The sequence below is a fragment of the Lontra canadensis genome, unplaced genomic scaffold, assembly GCF_010015895.1.
Source record: "Lontra canadensis isolate GAN:19392208 unplaced genomic scaffold, GSC_riverotter_1.0 scaffold4, whole genome shotgun sequence".
NCBI classification, from domain to species: Eukaryota; Metazoa; Chordata; class Mammalia; order Carnivora; family Mustelidae; genus Lontra; species Lontra canadensis.
In genome coordinates this window covers 25445577-25471171 of record NW_022630998.1, presented here as the reverse complement: position 1 = coordinate 25471171, position 25595 = coordinate 25445577, and the positions used below count along the sequence as shown (strand labels likewise).

Sequence of the window (25595 nt, the reverse complement as noted above, 5' to 3'; positions counted from 1 at the left end):
CAAAGCTCTTTTTGTGTGGACGCTGTAGCCAATTCTGCCCTCAAGACCTCCAGCCATTCCCACTAAAGCCAGTGGGAACCACATGTATACACTAGTGGGCATGTAGTAGTTCTATATTTATGAATGTTTATTTAAATTTCACAAAATGAGAAACATTTTGGTTGGTAAAAAATACAGGTTTGTTTACAGGCGGAATAAAAAAAGGTGGGACTCCGACTTACACACAGGCAATGTAAATATCAAGTTCTAAAAACAGAGGACAAGTTCTGTACCATTTCCTACCGGGCAGGGAGATTAGTTTGACTACTGTGTAACGGAAAGGACATTTAATAATGAGTCTCCACGCCACATGTGTGTCTGCTCCGTTCATCCCCAATCTCGGCTCTGTTCATAAAGTTACCTTAGGAGAACTTTCCTGCCATAGTAACTGTGGGAGTACTTGCACTTTACAGGAAAGTTCCACATAAATGAAAGAAAAGACCTTTGGAAAGAGCAGCTGCTCACATCTACAAGAATAACTGAGTCCAAACTCAAAAAACAACTTGCAATGCATTACTAAGGGAAGCAACCATCATTTTATCTATGGGTCCCTAACACTTCTTTCCATCACTCAGAATACGGTCAGCTGAATCCTAATTGAACTGCTCAATGAATGGGGAACTTTTTACTCATTTCTTTAACTCATAAAGTTATTATTAGTTTCTTTGTTTTACAATGTATTTGGGACAAATGTATCCAAGGAATTCTACTTTCAAAGTTTTAAGGTTTTCTCTCTCTCTCTCTCTCTCTCTTTTTTTTTTTGTCCAACTAGAGTCATGATAAATATAACCCTCATCCTATGAAAATATTTTAGATCCATTCCTCCTTACCCCCAGCATAGATAATCTCTCAGTTTCCTCCTGGTTAAGGAAACAGAGTGACTAATGAGGGACAAGACGGACAGTTCATAGATACAATGCAGTCTCTAATCCACAGCCACGCAGTCTTCCTATGTGTTTAATGGGTTAGGGATGGAGTCAAGAGTCTGCAGCGACAATCTCTAATTGAAAAAAAGGGAAATGCCCTCTTAAATGCTCTTTTTCTTCCCCTGGCTTGTTCCTGACAGTAAGTAATGGTACAACTGTTCTAAACTATTCCTCTTCAATTTTATTTTGTTTAATTCAGTCTGTCATTAGAAAGGCTTGCGAGCTTTAGGCTTGATGATTACTCTCGGTGGGAGGAAGCAATGCCACTGCAGACTTGTGTTCTAGACAAGCGCTCCTTTATACAATGACGGGGCCTGCCATCGTAAATGAAAGGCTCTTTAAAGAGCAGTGAGGGACTCTTTTAAGCAGACTGCTACCATGTGCTTGTAACCCTCCAGCATAACTTGCGAGGATGAGACAGCAGTGTGTTCTGCTGCAAAGAGGACTATTGTCCTCATTAGCCTCAAGCAAATTGAGCCGTGTTTCGCTGCAATGTAGCAGGATTTCCAAAGAGGTTTCAAGCAGTAGTTCCTAAAACTCTGAACAGAATAAAAAGATTAAAATAGCGAATGTAGTGTGTGGAATTTAGAATTCTACCAACCCCTCACCTAAGTCAACCTCATACCCTCCAAATAAAACTCTTAAATTTTGTGCACTGTACACTTCTTGGGCAAAAATACTGAACAATGAGTTAGATTAAAGTTAAGTAATTGAATACATATGAATAAACCTTAAGTGTTTACTCACAAACTCACAGGGTTTGGGTTTTAAAACTTGTAGTAGCTGATTTCTGATATATCTGTCTGTAGGAGGAAAAGGAAGAAAGATGATCTACAATTATTAAACTTACCAGGATTTAAAAGATTTCGTTGTAGCCCATTTTTAAGCCTAAGAGTATTCTGGATTTTAAAAAGAGAGGGCTATAATGCAGTATGTTTTTAATTTTTTATATGCACCATTCAGGTCTCCTTGGTTCATTAAAAGGCTGATTTATGTTCTAAATTCAATCTGTGGACGCAGTCACAAAATAAATACCTCTGTTTCTTTATACCTTATATACCTAAAATGTATCATTTGAATCTGAGAAGAATCAAATAAACCAGACTAATATTTTGGGGGCAAAAACATGTTTACTAGTTTAACAAAGCCAAAATGTACCTAAGGTAAAGGTCAAAGACTACTTCATTCCCTGCTGAGCAAATGCTCAGGAAGCACATTTGTCTACGTTTCCTGTCATAACAGGAAGAGTGTAACTTCTTCCTTTCCACGATGGCTTCAGTTTTACCTCCTAACTCCAATATTTTCTCCCTTAGGGCCTTCCAAATCAATCCTCGCAAGACAGAAGGCAGGAGGCTGTCTCCGTTGTAGTTTCCAAACAGTTGCGTTTGTTGAAATGTTATTTAAATGTTAGTGATTTCTTAAGCTAAACTGTTCCAACTTAAAATTAAAAGTCAAAATTCCGAACATTTACAGTGGTTCTCTTATTCTTATTAGTGGTTCAACTTATTTCAAAAAAAATGCAAGTATATATATTCCATATTATGGAATTTCATTTACTTCAAATTAATTATGTTATTTTTCTTTTTAAACCAAAGCTATTATTCTGGAGTGAGGAGGGGACATGCCATACCTTCTTCAATTAGGGTCTGTGAGGATGTAAACTTTAAAAATACTATTATCATAATAATTTTTAAAGGAGCTCATTTTGAACGAATAAATTACAATGTTAGAGGAGGTCTAGACGGCAAAGGACATAGTTTTTGAAAAAATCAGCAACATGTTCTTTAATCTACAGTTTGGAAAAACCTCTTGGTTTATGTGGTCTATTTATAATGTTAATATTTTTAGGGTTGGTTTCTCAGTAATACAATGTCACAGCGTTTGTGCATTTGCAAAGCAAAAGGTGACTTGTCACAGACAGAATGGGGTGTGCGTGCATTTGCAGAGGTGGAAGGTCCATTCAATCCCAACTTTCTACTTAAAATCATTGAGATACAATAAATACAAGCATCAGGATTTTTCTAAATGATGGTTTTAAATGGAAATGGTATGAGATACTCAAATCAGAACTGAAACAACCAAACATCTTGAAGCCCTCAAGTACATGGAGGAAACTGTTATCTTTTGCTTTGTGCAACTTTTGGCCTCTCTTAGATTCCTTATCAAAGGAAAGCCAATGAATGAGTTTGAGAGTATCTGAGACAGTACTTCTCTGGTAGTAAAGGAATAGATCTATTCGATACAAATATAAACTATCCCACATGTAGGGGATGCATAGTAAGTGTGTGGCGTGCTATTTCTAGGATTCAACCATATAGAGGGGAGACCATTTGTGAATTGTTTTTAAATTGCTAGGAATAAAATAGAAACGAATGACCTGATGTCATAGCTGTTAAATGTACATCTGAGCACTCTAGCTACTGCTTTCTTTGATTTGGAAACTCTCAAAAGTTTATTTTTTTCCTTTTGGTTTCCTTTCTCAGTCTCTTCAATCACTAGTAATTCCAGCTCTCTGAACAAAACTTTTTCCTTTGATTTTTTTTTTAAAGATTTTATTTATTTATTTGACAGAGAGCGATCACAAGTAGGCAGAGAGAGAGGGGGAAGCAGGGCTCCCTGCTGAGCCGAGAGCCCAATGCGGGGCTCCATCCTAGGACCCTGGGATCATGTCCTGAGTGGAAGGCAGAGGCTTTAACCCACTGAGCCACCCAGGCACCCCTTCCCTTTGGTGATTTTAAGATAAATGAAAGAATGATCTAACTTATGTGCATGGGGAACCTTGAAGTAGGCATCCACAGGACGCATCAATAGACCCTATAATTCAATTCTGAAATGTACTACTATGTGCTAATATGTTACTATGATACAACCTAATTTTATATATTAAAACTAAGTTTAGGGGAAGCAGCTGTTAAGAAATGACACTGAGGGGGGAAAAAGGCATAATAATCATCATTATGAAGTATTTGTGGATTTTATTTTAGATTTAAATCAACACTTTTGTGATTTCTTTGAACTTTTTATTCACCTGATTTAAAACAAGTTTCCAGACATTCATTGAGAAACATGGATAACTCTCTGGAAGTATCTTACATATAATTTCCTCTCTAATAATACATACTTACTTGGTATGCATACAAACAACTAATGATTCTGGAAATTCTGTTTGTGCATGACAAAAGAAAATGTATATGTCTAGATTACTCTGTTCTTTGACTCACGGTTTAGAAATGACAAAAGAAAATGTATATGTCTAGATTACTCTGTTCTTTGACTCACGGTTTAGGATTCATCACAAAGTTACTTCCTGAAGCAATTTATTTGTCTTTCTAAATTATCTTGTTCCTTACATTTAAAGAGTAGGTTAGTAGGTTGTTACTCTCAAGTTTAGAACTATAATTAGCCTTTTATTTACTGGTATTCTGGATATCACCTTGAAGGAACACTACAGTAAAAATTCCCCTGAAATTACAGCTTAAATTCTAAGAACTGCATAAAATAGTGGAAAACAGGAGAAAGTAAGGAGTAACATTCGTTTCTTTTTAAAACAGAGTCATTTGAGGAAATAAGTAAATGTCTTTTATTCAGTTTACTTTAAAAAATATCAGATTTAGTTTAAAAACATCCATCTGTAGAAACTGTTCAGACGTTGTATCTACACTGAACATATTTCTCCAGGATTTTTTTCTGAGCCGATTTAAGGCAATTTATAAGTTGTACAGAGAAACTGACATAGGGACATAAGAAAAGAGAAAAAGTGAGAAAATTTAACAGCTACGATCTCTGAATTCTTTTTAGTCATAAGGGGATTCTCTTGTTCTATTAACAGGAGAATGCTGCTAATTGTCTTTAATTTGTGCTCCAGTTATTGCACTGATAATTACATGAAATTTTGTTTGCTGGCAAAAACCATTAGTGTGCCAGAACTGATAGAAGAGAGCTTAAGACATTTAAAAATCTTTTTCCCTTAACTTACTATATTAGACCCTGAGTTATTTGGCAAATATTTTTTCCCTTATAATTATTCAGACATTTAAATGCCTTTTTATAACAAGTCACACAAATGCATTTGGATTTACCTCTCTTATCCTTTCAAAGTGGATAAGCTGAAAATTTAAAATAAAATCATACACGTATAAACATGTTTAAGTTAAGCAAGCCTAATTTTTATATTACTTTCTTCTTGATACAACTGAAATCACAGATTTCTAAGTCTATTCTGTTTGTAAAAAGAGTCATACAAAACCAAAACTCATTAAAAAATCTGGCTTTTTCAGGGGCGTATTTATCGGGACCATATGAAGGAGGGTAACATTGCCTGATTGCTGAAGGTACTTCAGGGTGTAGAAACAAAGAATGCAGATGGAGACATTGAAATTTTAAAAACAGTGGTAAGTAGTTCAAAATAACTTGGTCAGTAACATACAATTGAAAAGAAGTCCCACAAGCATAGAGCTTCGAAAGCTACTGCTTCTCATCCTTGTCACAAGCCCTGCTCTACAAATGTCTGTGATTCTCCTTCTGGTCCAGGAGCCATCTTCTGCCATCAGCTGCTCCTGCTCTGAAAGGATTCTCTCACTCCCAGTGAGCTTCCAAAGCCTCCTTTGTGCTCCTGCTCTGCTCTGTTCCACTTTTCCTTCCAGCTCCCTGATAGTTTTAAAGGTAAAACCCTCTTGAAATGAAGGTTCAGGTATGACTCTAGTGTGTGACACAGCACAGGAGCTGTTTTGATGGAAGTCATATTAACTTTTAACAGCTAATGGTTTAAAGAGCCTGAGTCTTAATAGGAACAGCTAATTGATACATTTATTGGACATTTATTATATGTTAGATGCTTTACATTTATCCCCTAATTTGATTATCCCAGTGACCTGAGGAGCTGGGTACAATTTTTTAACCCTCACTCTACTGATGAGGGAACTGACATGGCTCAGAGGAGTTAAGGCACATGCTGGAGGTTAATACAGCTAGTAGGTGGCAGAACTGGGACCGGAACTAGGTTCGTGTGTGTCTAAAAACCATGCTCTTCACCATTATGTTATACTGGATGCAGTATGATGTAATTGGGAAAAGCAAAGACACAAAACCATGCTCTCAGCCATTATATTACACAGGATGCAGCATGACATAATTGAGAAAAGCATGTTTTGTTTTACTTTTTTAATCTGAAAGATGTGGGCTCCGAATCTTGGCTACCACCTACTATTACTATCTGACTTCAAAGCTTTGCCTGATCTGAGCCCTGCCTAGCATCTAATCTTTTCTCTCATCTCTCTAAAGTCATACACATCAGACTCAAGTTCCACGAGCTTTCCCTTGGCTCCTTAGCAAGCTCTTTCCGTTCTTAAGGAGCTCTGCAAATATTGTTCCATCTGGAATGTTGTCACCTGCCTAACTCTGACTCATGTCTTCATTCCCATCTTTCAGCATTTCCTCAGAGAGACCTTTCATCTAATCCCCAATCTAAATAAAGTACCTCTTGTTATAATTTGATAGCACTTTGATAATTTCACTCGTAGCACGTTATTTACAACATTTGTATTATATATTTGCACATTTCATTTCTGTGTCATCCCACTAAGCCAGGGATCCACAAAATCTGGTCCAGTACTGCTTGTTCCATTTTTGTCAGTAAAGTTTTATTCAGACTGGCTCACAAGGTCAAAAATATCTGCTTTCTGGCCCTTTATAGGAGAAGTTTGTTGACTTCTGTGGCAGATGATAAACTGTATGAGATTTGTCTGGTTTACCCTGAATACTTAATGTCAGGCACGCTGCAATCTAATACTATTTGTTGATTTAATAAATAAATGAGCTATTCAACTATAAATGGGGTTAATGGGAATGAAATGAAATAATACATATGTAATTCTTGGTGCATGTTGCTTTTATTAAGCTGACTGAAAATTTCTTTAAGACTAATTAAAAATTTATGATTTTATTTATTTTTACATACTGGCTTAAGAAATCCATCCAGTTTAAGTGAGAAATTGAGAAATAAGTAGTTTTCATAAACTCAGAAACTCTGGACAAATTTTGAATAAAAAGAGCTGTTAATTTTTTCCTTCTCTTAAACTATTGTATGTATACACCTGGAGTTTCTGAATTTTAGTTGTTCTCCCTACTTCCATTATGAAAGGCAGAGGAAGGATAAAATTCAATTTAAATAGTTAGCTGCTCTGTTTTATAGCAATGTTAATTCTTGATGATATTCAACTTACACATCAGCTTTATAATATTTCATTTCACACTTTTATGCCTCTCTTTCTTATTCTGTAAAAACACATCCTGTTTTCTGTATAGCTAAATAAACACCTGCAAAGGCAGAGCAGGCTTTTACTACTTCTTAAGAAAAGATGACAGTGAACCATTGTGTGAGGTTCTATTAGGGAGTCTGCAGTGGGTGAAGCTTCAAAAGAGCAAACAGTTACCATTTTTCTTTTCAACACGTGAACACATAATTTAAAGGAAGCCCAGGCCAGGGGTGCCTCTGCACTTGGGATGATTTGTTCCTGCAGATTTGTTAGTGTTGATTATAGAAGTGACCTACATCTTTCAGGCTCTCATGACCGCTCTTGTAGTAGGTGAGTGGTACACATAACAAACATGTATAAGTAAGATGGATGTTGGAGACTGTCAATAGCCATCTAAAATAATCACTGAAATACACACTAAAACATGGTAGTTTTCAATTTTACCAATTTGATTTAAGAGTATGAGTGAAGGGCCTGCTGTGCCTCAAGTGTGCAGAAGACTACATAGATCCTAAATTTCTATAGAATAAAATCAAGGAATTCATCATCAGGATTAAAAAAAATTATGACTGAACTGAATTTAAACAATTTTTCTTCTAAAACTATTAAGACTTCTGACATGGATGAGAGTAACAGCAATTGTAGACACAGCCATATTTAAATTAAGAAAAGATGTTCAATTGTTAGTTCAAAAGTATGTGCTAAAATTCTTGCATCTTGTGTGAATTTTATGTTCCTTTATAAAGCATAATGAAAACTCCATGAATTCAACCTACAAAAATTTTCTTCTGTCTTTGTAAGCAAAAGGAAGATACAATGAATTTCATGAAACTAAAAACTACCTGGCATTATTAATGAAATGTAGGTACTAATTCATATAATTTCTGACTATACTCCAAATGGATTTTAGTCCAAATAACAGTCTAAAGAGTCAACGGTACATGGTGTTCAATATTTCAATCTTAATTTCAAGTTGTAAGCCAGCTAAAAAATACTGTGGTTTTATATTGACAGAATTGCTATTTTTGGCTTGACCCATAGCAATAAACAACATGTAGGAAAACAATGAAGAAATCCATCATAAACCTTTATTTATCCTTTAACTCAATTTTCAGCCAAAAATAGTTCAAGTCATATGTACCTTAAGTACAATAATTTAAATTTACAAAAATTTAAATTTAAAAAGTTTCTTTATCTCTTAATGACATACTGGCTTTGATGGCATAAAGAACAACTTCTATTCATTATAATTTATACAGGTAACAACTAAGTGTCCATCAATGGATGAACAAATAAAGAAGTGGTTACACGTGCACACACACACACACATGCACACACACACACAGGAACATTATTCAGCCATTAAAAAAGAGGAAATCCTACCAGTTGCAACAACATGTATGAATCTTGAAGGAATTATGCTAAGTGAGGTAAGTCAGACAGAGAAAGAAAAGACTGTATTGATCTCATCTATATGTAGAATCTAAAAAACAAACTCACCAAAAGAGATCAGATTTGTGATTATCAGAGGAGGAGTGTGGGAGGAAGGAGAAACAGATGAAGGTGGTCAAAAGGTACAAACTTCTAGTTACAAGATGAGTAAGTACTAAGGATGTAATGTACAACACGGTAACTATAGTTAACACCACTGTATGATATAAAGGAAAGTAGCTAAGAGAGTAAATCCTAGGAGTCCTTATCACAAGGAGAATTTTTTTCCCCTTTTTCTTCTTTATTTTCTTTTTATTGTATCTATATGAGATGAAGGATGTTAGCTGAACTTACTGTGGTAATCATTTCACAATATATGTAAATCAAACCAACATACTGTCTGTGTTAAAATTATACAGTGATGTATGTCAGTTACCTCTCAATAAAACTGGAAAAAATATAAAAAACTTAAACCACGTATTAGTTCTAGTCTCACTTGAAGTTCCAATAAGACAGAAAGGGACAACTGGAGAGCTAGAGTGTCTTTATTTGGGGGATTGTCTGGTGAGGGCATATCGGAGGTTATCCTCTTAGCTCTTTCCCCAGAGTAAATGGGCAACAGGTAAAACATTCTTCTCTCCATGGTCAAGGAATGCCTGTTTTCCAGGTTCCATTATCCATTTGTAATGGCTGGAATCTGGCTTTACCATAATTTCTCCCATTATTTGTAATTTAACATCAGAATGCATACAAACCACCCAACTCTCCTTGTATCACCTAACTAAATGCACTCTCCCCAAGAGTGAAGAAAAACAGTCAAATCACAGATATTTATGATATACATGTCTTTGCTGAATAGAGAGCATTTGGATATATAAAATCTTTAGGATAGATTAATGGGATCATACAGCATTATCAATGGAGTTGTAGAAAAAAACTGTAACATCATTTGCCTCTTTGTTTATCAAATTCATGGTTTAAAGATAATGGTGTGAATTAACTAATAGTTTTTGCCTATATGTGTGTTATTATATATTTATATAAATATACTTATATATGTTATATATATATGTTTTAAGTTACTAATATTTTGTGAGGGTGTTTGTTGTTGTCAGTGCAATGCTAAATATTTTGGATACATTTCAAAGTCTCTTTTACTGTGAATACAATGAAAGCCGTTTTTATAAGCCTATATTCTAATCCTTTAAGTGGATGACCACAAAAGGACTCATTCCTATGCATATAAGAATATCTTTTGTTTGATGATGCATGCAGTGTAACAATGTTATGCTTATTAACTCTTAATCATTAAGGTATTTGTATTACAGAAGTACAATTCCCATTCAAAATTTATGTTGAAATAAAAAGTGAACAATCATTAATATGTAAACTATTTGTCTAACAGACAAGGTGATTTTTTCCCCCTTTACATATGATAGAATATTAGCATTTAAACTGGCCACATTTAATTCACTGAAACTTCTCTTAATGGATCTAAGTTCCAACGTTTTCAGTATCTTTAAAATACCTGGGGAAAATGTAATAAATAGTCCATGTAAATGATGATGCAGGAAAAAGTTTACCCCACTCACCTGTCTGTTACGTTCATCCATAATCCTCGTAATCTGAATCTTTTTTCTCCCCATAGTCCCCGTTTTTCTTCTCTCTCTCGTCCCTGAAATTATGTATTTTTTCCTTCCTTTTCTTTCTCTTTCCTGTTTCCTCCAAACAAATCTCCTTCTTCAGCACTTGCACTGCTCAGTTCCCAAATTCCTGCATTCGTTCCTGCTGGAAGAAAGAGAAAAATTAAATACCACTTTAACAGAAAGGCGGTTTCATAAGAGCGATCATAGTCTAATTTAAAAAGAGAACTATATGAAAGTAAGCCAATCAAATGAATGAAAATAAGTACTAAAAGCACATGGTCTATCCCATGTAGGAGGATATCAAAAAGGAACGGTTTGTTTTTATAATTAAAATAATCTCATAAGTAATTTAACAAGTCATTTAAATGACAAAAACTATACTTCAAAGCCCAACACTTGAAATGTATCTTTTGCAATGAGTTCCTTAATATTTTTTAATGAAATTAGGTGACTATTTTCACCCTTCCATTATGAAAAATTACCTAAATCAGAGAGTTAATGAACCTTTATGTACCTGTGTATGCTAAGTAGGGCAGCTAATTCATTTCTGAAGGGAAAACAATCTCATGTTTTGACAGCAGAGGTGATAACGTCCCCTCGTTATGCAAATAGGATGGACTATTATGAAAGCGCTATTTGATATATGTAAATGTCAACTAATTTAAATCTAAATCCTTTAATCTTATTTTTAAAAAGTCACTGCTCTGAGAACACTGTAAAAATAATATGGGATATTTAATCTTACATAATAAGCAGCTATCAGCAGTGAGATCTCCTTTTCCTCTTGAAAGCCCTTAAGCTATATCTTGAATACAAGAATCAAAAAAGATAATCATTCACAGAAAAGAAATGGTGCAAAAAATTAGAGTATTACTCCATTTATAATGATACTTTTTTTATAACTACACTTTTTATAATAAGCCATCAGTTCTCTAAATTTAAATATTTTAAAAAGACATATCATATATCTTTGGGGAGTAACATACAAAATTACAGAAGCCCAGTATTATATACTAGATACCTTTAGGTCATGAATTAAAATTAAAGAAATGATCATCAATAATATAAAATAAACCCAGAGAACCCGAGTATTAAAAGTATGTATTTTACTTTGTTTTAAATTATATCTGAAAACATTTGAACATAATGAAAATGAATTGCCGTGAAATGTGGAAGTTAACAAGAAAGCATTCCACATTGGATTCTAGATTTGCAAGCAACCGCTTCAATTATTCTATCCAGTTTTATGTCAAAGAATGCAACTACTTTATACATTGCTCAGAATTTCCCTGTTTTAGCTGGTGTCTGATGAGGGACCTGAGAAATTCCCACATGTATTATGTAATGCTAAGCCAATGTCCTGGCTATTTAATAGATTATTTGGCTCTAATTCAAAGTTATTGGAACAGGAAAGCTGTTACACACTTGGTCTGATCATCTGCTGTCTTTTGATTTCTTTAATTTAATTTCTAAATTCTTTATCACCTTGAATAAATTTCTTTAAATTAAAATTTTCTGTGATTATCTAATTGCAGAAGCTATTATGATATAATTAGTTCTGGTGGATTAAGCGCTGCTTAAATACTAAGACCATCCATTCTCTTTTGCCCAATGCCTTTCTATGAAACTGCAGCTCAGTTGTGCCCTTGAGAATACTATATATGTTGAGTAACACCATGACCACACAGTGCTCATCAAAAATTACTACTCAGCGGCAATTTTAAATGTTGGAAGTAGTTCAAAAGTTTTAAAGAGTTATATAAATAACACACATTTGACAAATACACATGAAAAAATTAGCTATAATAAAACATTAAAATCACATTAAAATATGAAACCTTCACAAAGCACAGTTGCATTATATATTCACCGTTGCCACACACCGTCCATCTATTTATTTTTAGAAACCGTCTTAAATATCACTCAACTGGGCAACTTTCCTGTGTTTCCTATAGTCTTACCTTAGAAGCAAGCGGCCCGTTAGAATGGCATTTCCCATGCATGTGCAAGACCCCCACAGAGACAGACGGGCTTCCTCTATCACAAAAAAAGCCAACCCATGAATCCACAAATGCATATGGGACAATTTCCTTTCTTTTCATTTGGCTGAGGCCGATGGCACTATCGGCTTACAGGACTATGCCTGCCTAAGCGCTTATTCACTTTAAGGTGGAAGGTCAGGGTGAACAGATTAGAGTGTGGTGACAAGGCGGGGAAGACAAGAACTTCAACAGATCCTGGTTTCAAAATACAAATAACCAAACAAGCAGAGAAGCATCCCTCGAGAAAAGTCTCTTCAGAAAGGCAGAGAGAGAACTCATGAGCCAAACTTAGAAGAGTTCCTACACCTCACCACCCCGTATTTCACAACTTTGAGAGGAGAAACACTTTTTAAAAAGAGCAGAGCAAGGATTTTTTTTTTTTAAATTCTTGAAGAAAAAAGGATGGGAAATATTTTGCCTGAAAAAATTTGTATGCGTATATCAAATATATATATAATATAGTCGGTGAAAATACCATTCGATGTATTTTCCTTCTTGAAATATGCAAGCTAATGTAAAGAGAAACAAGTTTAAATTTCAGTAAAATTAAAATATTTTCTTGTTTTCCATAAAAATGAATATTTCTTGAAGTGTTGCCTTCTGAGCATTTTTAAAATGCAAAACTTGATATTATTATGTACATATGCAGACTACTACTCAGTGATGATGCGATTTTTTCATGAAGTAAAATATGTCACAAAACGTGCCTTAGAACATTTGATTATGGATCACCACATTTCAAGGCTGTCAGTAAAAACTCAAAGAGTTTAGGAAGGTCAATAATAGCTCAGTAGTTGTTTTCTTGGCATAACTACTTCTCTAAGCTGATTTTTATGCCAAAATTATATTGTAAGGTCAGTTTCAAGTATTAATTTGTAGGAGGCCTAGAAAAGCTGAAAAGGAGATTAAAAAACTTCAGTAGTTTTTAAAATTGTTTTGTATGTACATGAAGAAAAGAATAGGTAAACTACTTGTAGTAGAATTTCAAGTTATGCTGAGAACTTTCATTATGTACAATCAACCATAAGCTTAAAATAATTCCAGCAGCCTTGCCGCTACTTCTTTCCACATGAAAGCAGCATTCTTGGAAAATGACAGAGCTACACAGAAACAATCAGTAATTAAAAAAAGAAAAAGAAATGCTCTACCACAGTTACACTCTATAGAGTTACAGTCTTCTACATTTTTTTTTTTTTTCTTTTCGTCAACCTAAATATAAGAAAAATAAAATCAGGCTGCTTACTAAAAAGGGGAACTTCATTATGGCAGGCTTCTGTTCACTCTGAGTTTGGCATAAGCAGACAGATGAAGGCAAAGTGGTTTTGAGACCCAAGTGGAGAAGAATTTCTTGTGGACAGATGCTAAAGATCCTTCTCCTACCCCAGCTCTCTCTTTACAAACAAGTTCCCTTGAGTGACACACACCTCCTCCCCCCTTCCCTGCCTCACTCTTTCTTGCTCCCTTCCTTTCTCTCTCCCTCCCTCCCTCCCTCCCTCCCACAAATCCCTCCCTGTAACACAGAAGAATCTTGACAGAATGGCAGGAAACACGCACAGACTGGTCAGGGAAGGATATGATGTCAGCAACCACGAACAATAAAAGGTGTAAAGGTGCTTCCTTCCCTAAACTGTTCCAGAAGTGTAAAATGGGAACCAAAACTCTTCACTTCCTTCTCTGAGCAGAACTGTCTGAGTGTGCGGTGCTGCACACCATACACAGAGAGGCCTTTGAGAGGTTCAGATAAGGGACAATGACAGAAATCCAGACATGGGGACTCAAGTTTTTATTTCTATTTTTAAAACACCTAAGAAAAATCCATTACAGTTCTAGGTTAATATTTTGTTAAGATTTCTTTAAGAAATAAAAATAAGAAGACAAACAAGTTCCCTTTGGTGAAGTAGGAGATATATCACAATTACCTTTGTCATGCCTCACAGAAATCATCTGACATAGCTAATGCAGCCATACAATCTTAATTTACCCTTTGAGGCAAAGGAAGAATTCTATTCAGGCAAAGAGCCAATTGGATAAATTTTATTTTTAGTTAAAAAAAAAAGAATTACAAAAACTGTTCCCCCAAAATATATCAGTGTTTGTAAGACACATTGGTTACATCTTTGTACCCATAGTTTAAAAAAAGATACAGTGGGTGGGGAGAATAGGTGCCTATGTTATTGAAGGTCTCAAAGTTCTTTTAAAAATTCAGAGTAAGAACTAAAGAAACTAACAAAAACTTTCAGTATATAGTGAAACTATTTATTTCAATCTCATCACTATTAGGTTCCTTCTAACATGGAAATGGCAGTCTACCATAAGGTTTCTGTAGGAAGAAAACCACATATCAAGTGGATCTGAGTCATCTTCAGATTTCAATCATCTTCCCACAACACTTTGATTTAGAAATTAAACACAACCTTCAGTTATGTGTTTTGATCATAGAGTGAGACTGCCATGCCACATTAAAAGATGTGGGAAGAAATTAATTCTCTTCTGCTAAACTTATCTTCGCAAAGCATGTATTTTGCTATGATAAGCACAATGCAGTTGCTTAAATAAAAACAGCCCGTGAATGATGATAAAACATTAAAATATGTGATGTCAATTTGCAAAGAAAGATTTCTGGTTTTCTTTTACTCATATTAGCAAATAACTTCTTCACTGATTCATATTTTGACAACACTAGCATCGTCATATAATGTTTTAAAAAAACTCAAGGCTCAAAACCAAGCATACTATATCACATAGGAAATTATACTGTTAAGTAAATACAAACTGGATTCTTAGTAAGGTACAAAAATGATCTTAAGCCCAGTTGCTGCAAGCTTGTATTACTAATTCAGATAATTAAATGATTCAATATTATTTTAAGTGGAAAACTCAGCTCATTCTGGTACATCTAGATACATTTAACTTTCTACCTCACGACATATTTGAAAGACATATGAGACATGTAATTATATTTTGGTTGAAAGGAACAAGTAGAACTTTTACCTTTTTTTTTTGCTTAAGAGATATTTTGAACTTCAAAAGATATAATTATTGTTATTCTTATTGTTACTCAACTACGTGATGTCTTACAAATTGGGGAATATTTCCTTGGTCCTGAAAGTCATTCTTCCACTTCCCTTTAAGTTTATGATATTCTATATAACATGTTATATTACCCTAGCTATGAATGCAAGCTGAGTTCGTTTTAGATACAGAGTCAAAACTTACCCTCCTAAAGATAATAAAAAAAACACCATTATTTACCACTGGATAAGTACCATCATGCCAAACACAAAGTTATTTTCTCAATTTATTTCAATTTAGTGTCAATATGATGGACTTTTGAGTTATCTTCAAGTCTCTGTAACATAGTAGCACACACAAATAATAATGTCATTTGTCCGTTCCTCACACATGTCATGCTCCTTCCTACCACAGGGCCTTTGCATGTGCAATCCCCTCTGCCTGGAATGCTCCTCCTTCCCCTCTGTGCCTCCTTAACTTCTTCCTTTCCTTTCCATCTCAGCTCTAATTTCACCTCCTCAGGAAGCACTCCATCTTTTCATGGCTGCAACAAATCCCCCATGAGGACTCATAGAACCATGTCTTCCTTTGCAGCACTTGTCATAATTGAAATTGCCTGTCTTCTTCAACATCTGTGAGCCAACTCCATTATGTCTTGCTTTCATATTCCCACTTTCGTATTCCCAGTATCTAACCCACTGCCAGGCCTATAGTAGGAGCTAATAACTTAGTTGATTAATGATTTTAAGATTTTCATCTCTCAGATGTGTATTTTCTTCAGTTTTTATTTTTAATGACTACTCCTGAGAACATTTTCTTACATATAGAAGCAGGCCGATAACCTCACTTAATCTTTTGTCATATTTATATAGCATCTCATATATGGAAGTAGAGTAATTTATACTGAGGAGTGGAAGTAGAAAGAATTTTCGAGTTAGGAAGCTCAGGTCTGAACTTCAGCTTGTTGTTGCCTACAATGAGTTGGGAACAAACTTTTTTAAAAAAGATTTTATCTATTTATTTAACAGAGAGAGAGAGAGTGCAGAAGTAGGGTGAGGTGGGAAAGGGACAAGTAGGCTCCCTGCCCGGTGCTGGGCTCGATCCTAGGACCCTGGGATCATGACCTGAGCTGAAGGCAGATGCTTAACCAACTGAGCCACCCAGGCACCCCCAGACTTTTCTTTTTTAAGATTTATTTATTTATTTATTTGAGAGAGAGAGAGAGAGAGAGAGAGCAAGCATGATTGGGGGATGGACAGAAGGAGAGGAAAAGAATCTCAAGCAGACTTCCTGCTGAGCATGGAGCCCAACATGGGGCTTGATCCCATGATTGTGAGATCAAGACCTGAGCAGAAATCAAGAGTAGGATACTTAACCGAGTGAGCCATCCAGGAACGCCAGGAACAAAATTCCTGGTGTGCAGGGGATGGCTATGGTCATTCAAGGTGGTATTATATGTGAAGTGGGTCCAGAGCAGTACTGGGAGCATGACCTACGACTTTTAAGACTGCTTCAGTTTTGAGACATAAAATAAAAACCATATTATATCATGAGGCTACCAAGTGAATCATTGTCCTTATATATACCATGAAGACTTGACTTTGCAAAGCTAATGATGAGCAAGTTGTAACAGGTAATGCTTCATTTATTCGTTAACAATAATCATTACATGAAGGAAAAATTTACAGTGTTAAAAAAATTAAGAAGTTTCTCTTAAGTATCAGTCATGGAAGAGCTTCAGGCTGCAAAAGTAGAAATAACTAGGGAAATATATCAATTTTCCCAATGACCACGGCTGCTGAAAACTCTACATTAATGCTTCTAGTCCTACTTTAATATCTTTCCCCAAGGACAAAAGGAGATGAAATGTATGTCAGAAATATAATAAGGCTAAAAAGGAACTCGTTTTGAAAACCTCTGCAATTAATTTAATAAGTGGGCCTAACCTGCTATTATCATTGACATAAATCATTTTATTTACACAGTTCTGGAAATTAGGAGGCACCCACCTTTAAACAACTGTGTTGCATTATAAACAATTTACTAAACACGGGGGAAGCACAGCTTCCCTGTCATGGTTTTCCATGGTATATTTTGTCTTGGACATTTTTTTCACAAGGCAGCTTAAACAGCCTTCTCCATTCCCCATGCCAAAATAAACTCCAAATGGTCTAAATATGTCCAGAGCCTTGTGTTATTGAACCACAGTTCAATAACAGTTTTTTTGTCTTTCCTCATCATATTAAGTAATTAATCCGGGGTTCTACCACGCCTTTGTTTTCCCAATTTTTCACAACAGTACAGCCACCACGTTTTCTTTCCAAGGCCACTTTGTGACGTGGCAGAGCTTACCACAAAGGTAAATTGGGCACTGTCTCATCACAGAGCAAGAGCTACTAGTCAGCATCACAGATTGTGTTCTGTTCCCCAGCTGTAACCTCTCTGTAATGAATATGCAGCTGGATTTTTGTTGTTGTTGTTGTTATTGAACAAAGCAAGTAAAGCACTATACAACACCAGTATCAGTGAAACAGAATTGTCAGCCCTCAAATCAAGCCAGGCTTGAAAGGGGAGATGCTGCTGTTCCATATCATCATCTTATTACAACAAAATCCGAATTCCCAGACATCTCATAATCATGTCAGAAAAAAATTTTATGTTCATTGTTTTCTCAAGCCTTCCTGTATCATATTTCATGATTAAAATGGAAATATTCTATAAATTTCTTTCTCAAAAACCTGTATGCACTGGGCACAGTTTTTAGCCTAACTGATACATTGGTGTGTGTGTGTGTATGGGTATGTGCAGAGAGAACATTTCCCTGTGAAGCTGCAGCAAATGGAAGGAACACATTTAAGTCTTTCATAATGTGATGATAAAACAGTAAGAATACGTTTTAAGACACCTGAGTAATCACTGAGTATTATCACTGGTAAGATTACTAAGATTGTGATATGAATGGTCAAAAGGACATTCTAAGTAAAGGCTTTGTTTTTATTCTGTATTCAAATAATACATTAAACAACTGAAAATTAAGTCTTTGAAAATAATTTGCCTCTGTTGTTATTTATTTTCCCTCTTTATTTAATATTTAAAGATGGGCTTTAAATGGAAAGACATACCACTGTCCTCCTGCCAAAGTTTTTGTTATACATTAAGAAGAATATGTATCATAAATCACCCACTATTTGCACTGAATGTCATTTACTTTTGTCTCTAGTTGAACTTCAGAATTTTAGAAAGTTTACACAAAAGGCTTCCATCTGATATACGTAATATTCAAAATGCTGTAATAATGTCTCTCAAAATATAGATATTTGATATTGCTGTTACATGTGGCTCAACATGGAAACCAGTGATTCATCAATTTTTCTATTCTCTTCATCTCTTTTACAGCATCCTAATCAACCTAATTAAGGCTTTGTTCATCTGAAACCTCTGATGACAATTTGTTTAACTCTATCCCACTGTGGTCTTCTTATAAGGAGAATTAAATCTGATCTTCTGACAGCAATCATTAAATGATCCCAACTGGCCCCAATTAAGCCACATGGCTCACGGGCTTCCATACAGTCAAGTGCCAAGTTCTCTGCTTCATTTGCACATCATTCTTTACCTTGGTTTATTTTCTTAAAGCCAATTAAGTATGTGTCTTATCAAGTGGAACTAAATTTCCTTGTGTACACTCGCTCAAGACACAGTGCATCCGCTGACTTTGCAGTCACACTGAAGTGTCACACAGGGTTCCTAAAGCCATGCTCTCTAGCCGTAGTACTATTGATGAAGAACCCAAAACAAAAAACAACCCACAACCTACCTTAGATTTACTTACTCATGCTGAAATTGACCTATCTACCTTCTCAAAATAATACATATATTCAAACACTTCTGGCTAACATAAATCAATAATAACTTTCCATTTGGCTTATTTATAGTGATCTTTTAGTGGATTTAGTATCTGCATTTAGTAGGGTTTAATACTCTTCTTTTTTTTAACATTTAAATTATCTCGGAGACCTTCTAAAAGAGCAGTACCAAAGTAAGACTTCTGAAGTTAACCTTTCTTACCCTTAATTTCTGCTCTAATTTTTTCACATATGCTCAATTGTAAGTTCTGTAATGATGTTCGCAGGCCTTCCTCTGAATGCAGGTAGCCTCAGGATTTAGAGCTCATTGATTGTGTGCTACTCCAGGGAAACGGCTGATTAAAAACAGCCTCATGAGGAGGAGTAGCTCCTGTTCACATCTGGCTCATCTTATTCTAAACTCTAATACCTGTATGGAAATTTGACCCCTAGGTTTGGCTTTGGAGAACCGCACTTCACAGAGTCCTTTACCTTCGATGTCAGGCCAGAAACACAATTAAATTCATCTCAATATGACTGGAGTTTGACACAGTTTCTGAAGGCCTTAATCAATTATCCTGACTACTTTTCTGAGAATATAAACAAATGTGCTGTATTTTTACATCTATTCTAATTATAGCTCTCACTGATCATCTGTTGGTAGCCATGCAGGCTATCTGTCACAGTTCTCAGAGCAGATGGATTAGAACATATCTGTTCATCCTAATCATATATTAAAAACTGACATTAGGATAGAAAACTGAAATGGATGCTATGCCCCTTATTGGACATTAACCTTGATGGAACATGTAATTCTTTTCATTCCTTAACCAACAGATGTAACTACAAAGAAAAAAGAAAATATAATAGAATCTTTCACATATTGACATTAGGAAACACCTAGAAAAAGTGGTATGTGCCTTTTCTTTATGACAGCTAAATAGCCATCCACTCAATAAACACCCGTTCTTCTCTGCAGAAGAATTCAAAATATTTTTTATAAAATGCTGATTATTTAGAAACCACTAACAGCCTAATAACTGATTGATTTTTAAAAATGTATAATAACTACACTAAAATTTCAGCAAAGCAAAACAGATGCTAGGTTGTTGTATTATGAAATATTTCTCACTGTATTATAGTAATCGCCAATAAGGTTTGATGTTAATTTTAGAGCATGCTTCTGCTAAAAAGGGCAAACCCTGCAACAGATTTAGTACAAAGAAGCTGAAAATATCCTGTGGAAAAAAAAAAAATCTGTAGTGAAATCAGCCAGCCCAAATCCTGCCATTACTCAGCACTGCAGTGACGTGCAGATGTTTGTAGTGGTTTGAGAAGCCAGCAGGGGTGGAAACTCTACGTACTCGACTTCAACATGATTGCAATTGAACCTCATCAAAGTAAGAGCTCATAATTTGTCACAGAAAACAGCCAATTAACATATGTTAGAAAAAGGCTTCATAAAGATAATATATGATTAAAGACCCAGCGCAGCTGCTGAAAATCAAAACTATGCATTTAAAAAAGAAATCTCAGCCTGAGCTTCCGTATGGTTAAACTGATAATGGCTACTATGATTTTTTTTTTTAAAGTAGAAAAATATAATTACAGTGCTTCTCATAAGTTTGGGGTTATGGCAAGGGAGAACTGGGCACTGTGGTATTATTTACTATGCCTTACTTAGTTCTATAAATAGTTGAAGCCCTTGCCAAAAACTCTGTAGTTACTTTGTTATAGTGCTATTTTAAAACACAGACCTTCATTGTGAGCTAAATGGCCTTCAGGACGCACTTTGTAGTTAGAGCAATCCTCTCAAAACTGTATCCTCCCTTTATCTGTGCAAAACTCCAGGACAAGAGGAGTCTACACAACAGCCCTGCTCGCTGTAAAACACACTAGGGCTGTGTAACACACGGTTTAACGCTTCGGAACTTTTGTCAGGGATGCTGGTCAGGAATGCTGTCGGTTAAAGGTGAGAAATGAGACGCTGGTGGACATATGCAGTACAGATCTCCTAGCACGATCGCACCCTACCTGCTATAGCTCTGGAGCAGATGAACGACATGCAACTGTATGTACGTGGTACATCCTCGTCAGAGGTCTAAACTAAATTTCAACTTGGACCATGTGGGCAGATCAAATCCTGGCGACACTGATGTCATCGGAGACTGTGAGCCAAGTTCATGATGCTTAATCTTACAGAGATAACAATGAAAAAGTCTGATCTTGAGTTACAGAGACATAAAGGTGTCAAGCATGATGCTAGGTACCTGGGACACCACTGTGAACAAAACAAAGTAGGTCTTGGTGTTCCTGAAACCTGCATTTGGAAGGGGAGAGAAGCAATAAACAAGCGTGCTAATATGATGATTATAGATAAAGAAGGGCTAGAAACAAAATGCCACAGGAGAACAGGCAAGGAGGTGCCGGAGCAGGAAAGGGCAGAACTGGGCAGTGCTGTCAGGGAAGATGACAGCTGAGAAGATGACATCCGAGGACAAATCTAAAACACGGATGGAGCCAGGCAGTATTTGGAAGATGACGACTCCAGCCTGAATATTCCACGAATACTCTGCCTGTCACGGTTGCAGCAAACGGCTAATCCAGCATTTCCCAAACCTCAATTTCTTCATCTACAGAATGGGAATAATAACATTTATATTCTTGGAGAAGTTTGTGAGGCTCAAATAAAAAACAGCACCCTGTTTATAGAAATTCAACTGGGTGCAATTCAATTTCATAAATTAATTGTGTAAACTTGTTCACTTCAGTATCGTGTAAGTTCGTAAAAATTATAAATACTTTGAAGCACGGATAATAGAGTATAATGCAAAAAGTTTCTAAACTGATGTGAATTGAATCCAAAGGTGTGTCTTCCCTATAAACATGGACACTTCATTAAATCAGTGTCCACTGATTGAAATAGTTCTTGGGCATAAAAATTCCTTTTCCAGTGTTAAATATACATAGCACTATGAACAATCTGACAAATACAATGTAAAACTTTTTCAAATGTGAAATATAGATTTACATATTTTATATTATACCTTCTTTCTTTTAGAAATAAACAATCTTACAACATTACCAATGTACCTGAGTCACGGGGGTAGGTTGATTTATTTCCTCTCTCACAGGACCCAACTCCCAAGCAATCAGCACAATTTTGATTAAGATCTCAGCGATATTTGAAAATCCCAGTGTCTCACTGTATGGGAAATGTTCACATATCTTTGGACATACCCATCTAATGAGAGTAAGCTATGTAGCCTCAAGCCAAACAGATTAATTTCCAACTTGGAATGAATAGACAAATTGAATCATCTAGTATTTTTTAAATTAAAGCATTTTTAAGAGGAAAAATACAAAATTTAAGGATTGTGACTGTTAATAAATAAGAATTTAGAGCAAAAGGCAATAGACACTTTTAATTTTAAATAGAAATGTCTAATGAAAAACCAGTATTTTCAGTAAGGAGAGGGGTCAAAATTTCCTATGCAACTAAACTTTATTTAAGAAATAATGGGTATACACTTTCAGTTCTCCCTCCCCTGTGATTTCTGGGTGGGGGGATAGCAGCATAAATTTGATCCTTTACTGCACTAATTTCTTTGTATTTCCTACTTGGTGAACATAATTTATAAGTTTTAAAATAGGGTAAGTTGTATAATTTACCATGAAGCCTAAATTAACGTTGATCTATTTTCATTTATAGTTGATCAAATGCCTCAAAAGAATCAGAAATTTGAAAAGTTGTTTTTTTTTTTTAATCAAAATGGTCTAATCAGCGTAGGGTTTGATTCTATTCTCAATGTTAACCAATATTTCGCACTGCATACTCATCTTCCTTCCTATCTTATAAAGTGACCTTTGGAGAACTCTCCCCTCCCTCCCCAAAACCCAGCCATAATTGCATGCAAAGCAGGCATGTAAATTTGAGTTTCTTCTCTCTCTCTCCGTAGCCTTCCCCACTTCATTTTTTCATTTCATCACCTTCCTTTATCTCTTTTTCCACATGTTTAAAACTGAGGGGATATGGAAAGTGAAACTGTCAAAGAGCTAGGAATAGAGGTGTTCTCAGATGAACAGAATGTTTCCTCCGTACACCCGGGCAGGGTAATTGTGCTACACAGGGCCGGCTGTGGGCCTGGGGTAAGCTAAGTCGCTTCCTACGCTGGAGGCCTGGCAGGAGGCTCCTTATCTCAGCATGTCCACACATTCTGTCCCAGGCTATTTTCAAGGATAGCTCAAGTCATCCTTGGCAGAGACTAATACATGGAAAGGATTACAGTACTTCCCCTGTAAAACAGACCATGCTACCACAGATCAGAAGTTTACTGAAATGAGGTTTTTTCATCCTGAGTCTCTAAAAGCTAGGATCTAAAAGAAAGCACCCATCAGTGGAAGCAAGCCCATGACCCTCCTCAGAAACCCCAGCATGGATTCCAAAGGTCAGTAGTTCTTAAGGATTATAACAAGCTATTCTTTCAAAAAAAAAAGGTCAGGAAATTAAAAAAAAATGAAGAGAGAAGTTTCTTTGGTGCAGGACTTTTCATATTCTTCAGTGTGCTAGATGACAGAATCTGTATATCCAGAATATGTTTTGGGAAATGCTAGCTTTACAGAAAGGAATCTTCCCTCTGACTGCAGAACACACTGCACTGCTGAACCAACATTCTGCTCAGTGCCTGGCTCAAGGAGAACATAAAAGGACTGTTGAATAATCGATAAAACGATGGAAAACTATTCTTTTAGTTTTACAAAGAACAAATATGATATAAAGTGCAGAAAATGGTTCTTTTAAATTAAAAACACTAATAAAATACTGAGCAATTAGTGCAATATATTTCCAAAGCACCAAGAAGTGATAGAGTATAGTTAAAAGAAAGCTCTATTTGTAACCAGATTCTTGGAGGGGTTCGACTACCCATGAGCTGCTTGTCTTTGGGCCAGTCAACGGCTTTGAGTCTCATTTTCCTCAGATACATAAAGGGAACCAGGTTCAATTTCTTTCTTTCTTTTTTTTTTTTAAAGATTTTATTTATTTATTTGACAGACAGAGATCACAAGTAGGCAGAGAGGCAGGCAGAGAGAGAGGAAGGGAAGCAGGCTCCCTGCTGAGCAGAGAGCCTGACATGGGGTTCGATCCCAGGACCCTGGGATCATGACCTGAGCCGAAGGCAGAGGCTTAACCCACTGAGCCACCCAGGTGCCCCCAGGTTCAATTTCTAAAGACCCTTTTTAAGTCCCTAAATGGCAGAAATTTGGTGAAGGTGTAAGACAAAATGACGTCAAAATGCTTCTCCAAAGGATATAGTCCTAGAGAAAAAATAAACTGACAAAGATGTTAAATTGCCTGAGTAAATAGAATTGTTTTTTCCATATTTTTGGCTTTAAAAAGTTGGTTCACCTCAAGCAATATAAACAATTAAGACTAAGGTTACATTATGCACTTTGAGTCACTAATCGTATTTAGAAATTTAATAAATAACTGTGAATTATAAAATACTTCCTTTAGCACCAGAAACTTTGCAAATAGTAACTCCAATCCTCACAGTAGCCTATGAGGAAGGCTATTTTAATAATCTCTATTTTACGAAATAAAAAAGCTGGAAGACAGAGGGGTTAAGTTACTTGCCCAGGGTCACACAGCTCCTGTTAGGCTGTAAGTAATTATAGACTATATAAATCTGGTCCCAGACTTGTACTTGAACCACATACTCTGCTAATGCAGCAGGTACTATTCACAAGAGTACTTTCAAGTTAAAATTCTATGCAGAAAATGGGATGTTCAGAGCGTTTTAGAGGAATCTAAGAGTACTTTTAAAATAAGTGTTCTTGGGGCGCCTGGGTGGCTCAGTGGGTTAAAGCCTCTGCCTTGGCCTCAGGTCGTGATCTCAGTGTCCTGGGCCGGGCTCTCTGCTCAACAGGGAGCCTGCTTCCCTTCCTCTCTCTCTGCCTGCCTCTCTGCCTTCTTGTGATCTCTGTCAAATAAATAAATAAAATCTTTAAAAAAAATAAAATAAGTGTTCTTTAGGGGCGCCTGGGTGGCTCAGTCGGTTAGGTATCTGCCTTTGGTTCAGGTCATGATCCTAGGGTTCTTGGATTGAGCCCCGACTCAGGCTCCCTGCTCATCAGGGAGCCTGCTTCTCTCTCTCCTTCTTGCTCATGCTCTCTCTTAATACCTCTGTCTCTGTGTCTCTCTCTCTCTCTAAAAAATAAACAAAATCTTTATTTAAAAAAGTCAGCATTCTTTAATTCACCTAACATTTTCTCATTCTTTTTTTTTTTTAAACATTTTCTTATTCTTGATGGCAAAAAATAATTCCCTGTGCCAAGTAGGGGAAAAGAATGACACTTGAGTGAGTTAGTAGTTATTAGCATATCATCTGCATCAGTAGGT

At 35.9% G+C, this 25595-nt stretch overlaps 1 protein-coding gene across 17 annotated transcripts in view; it reads right to left on the bottom strand.

Moving 5' to 3' along the window:
- Positions 1-25595, bottom strand: part of MEF2C (myocyte enhancer factor 2C) — a 159722-nt gene that overhangs the window by 86811 nt on the left and 47316 nt on the right. For 10 of the 17 annotated variants that reach the window (XM_032846748.1, XM_032846783.1, XM_032846801.1 and 7 more), the window contains one exon: positions 10243-10438. In XM_032846748.1, the coding sequence (XP_032702639.1) occupies positions 10243-10296 (54 nt within the window). In that variant the 5' untranslated portion in view covers positions 10297-10438. Of the gene's footprint in view, positions 1-10242; positions 10439-10810; positions 10879-12257; positions 12579-13581; positions 13790-25595 lie in introns of those variants that run through there. The other 7 variants (XM_032846765.1, XM_032846792.1, XM_032846757.1 and 4 more) reach the window with 7 other exon arrangements.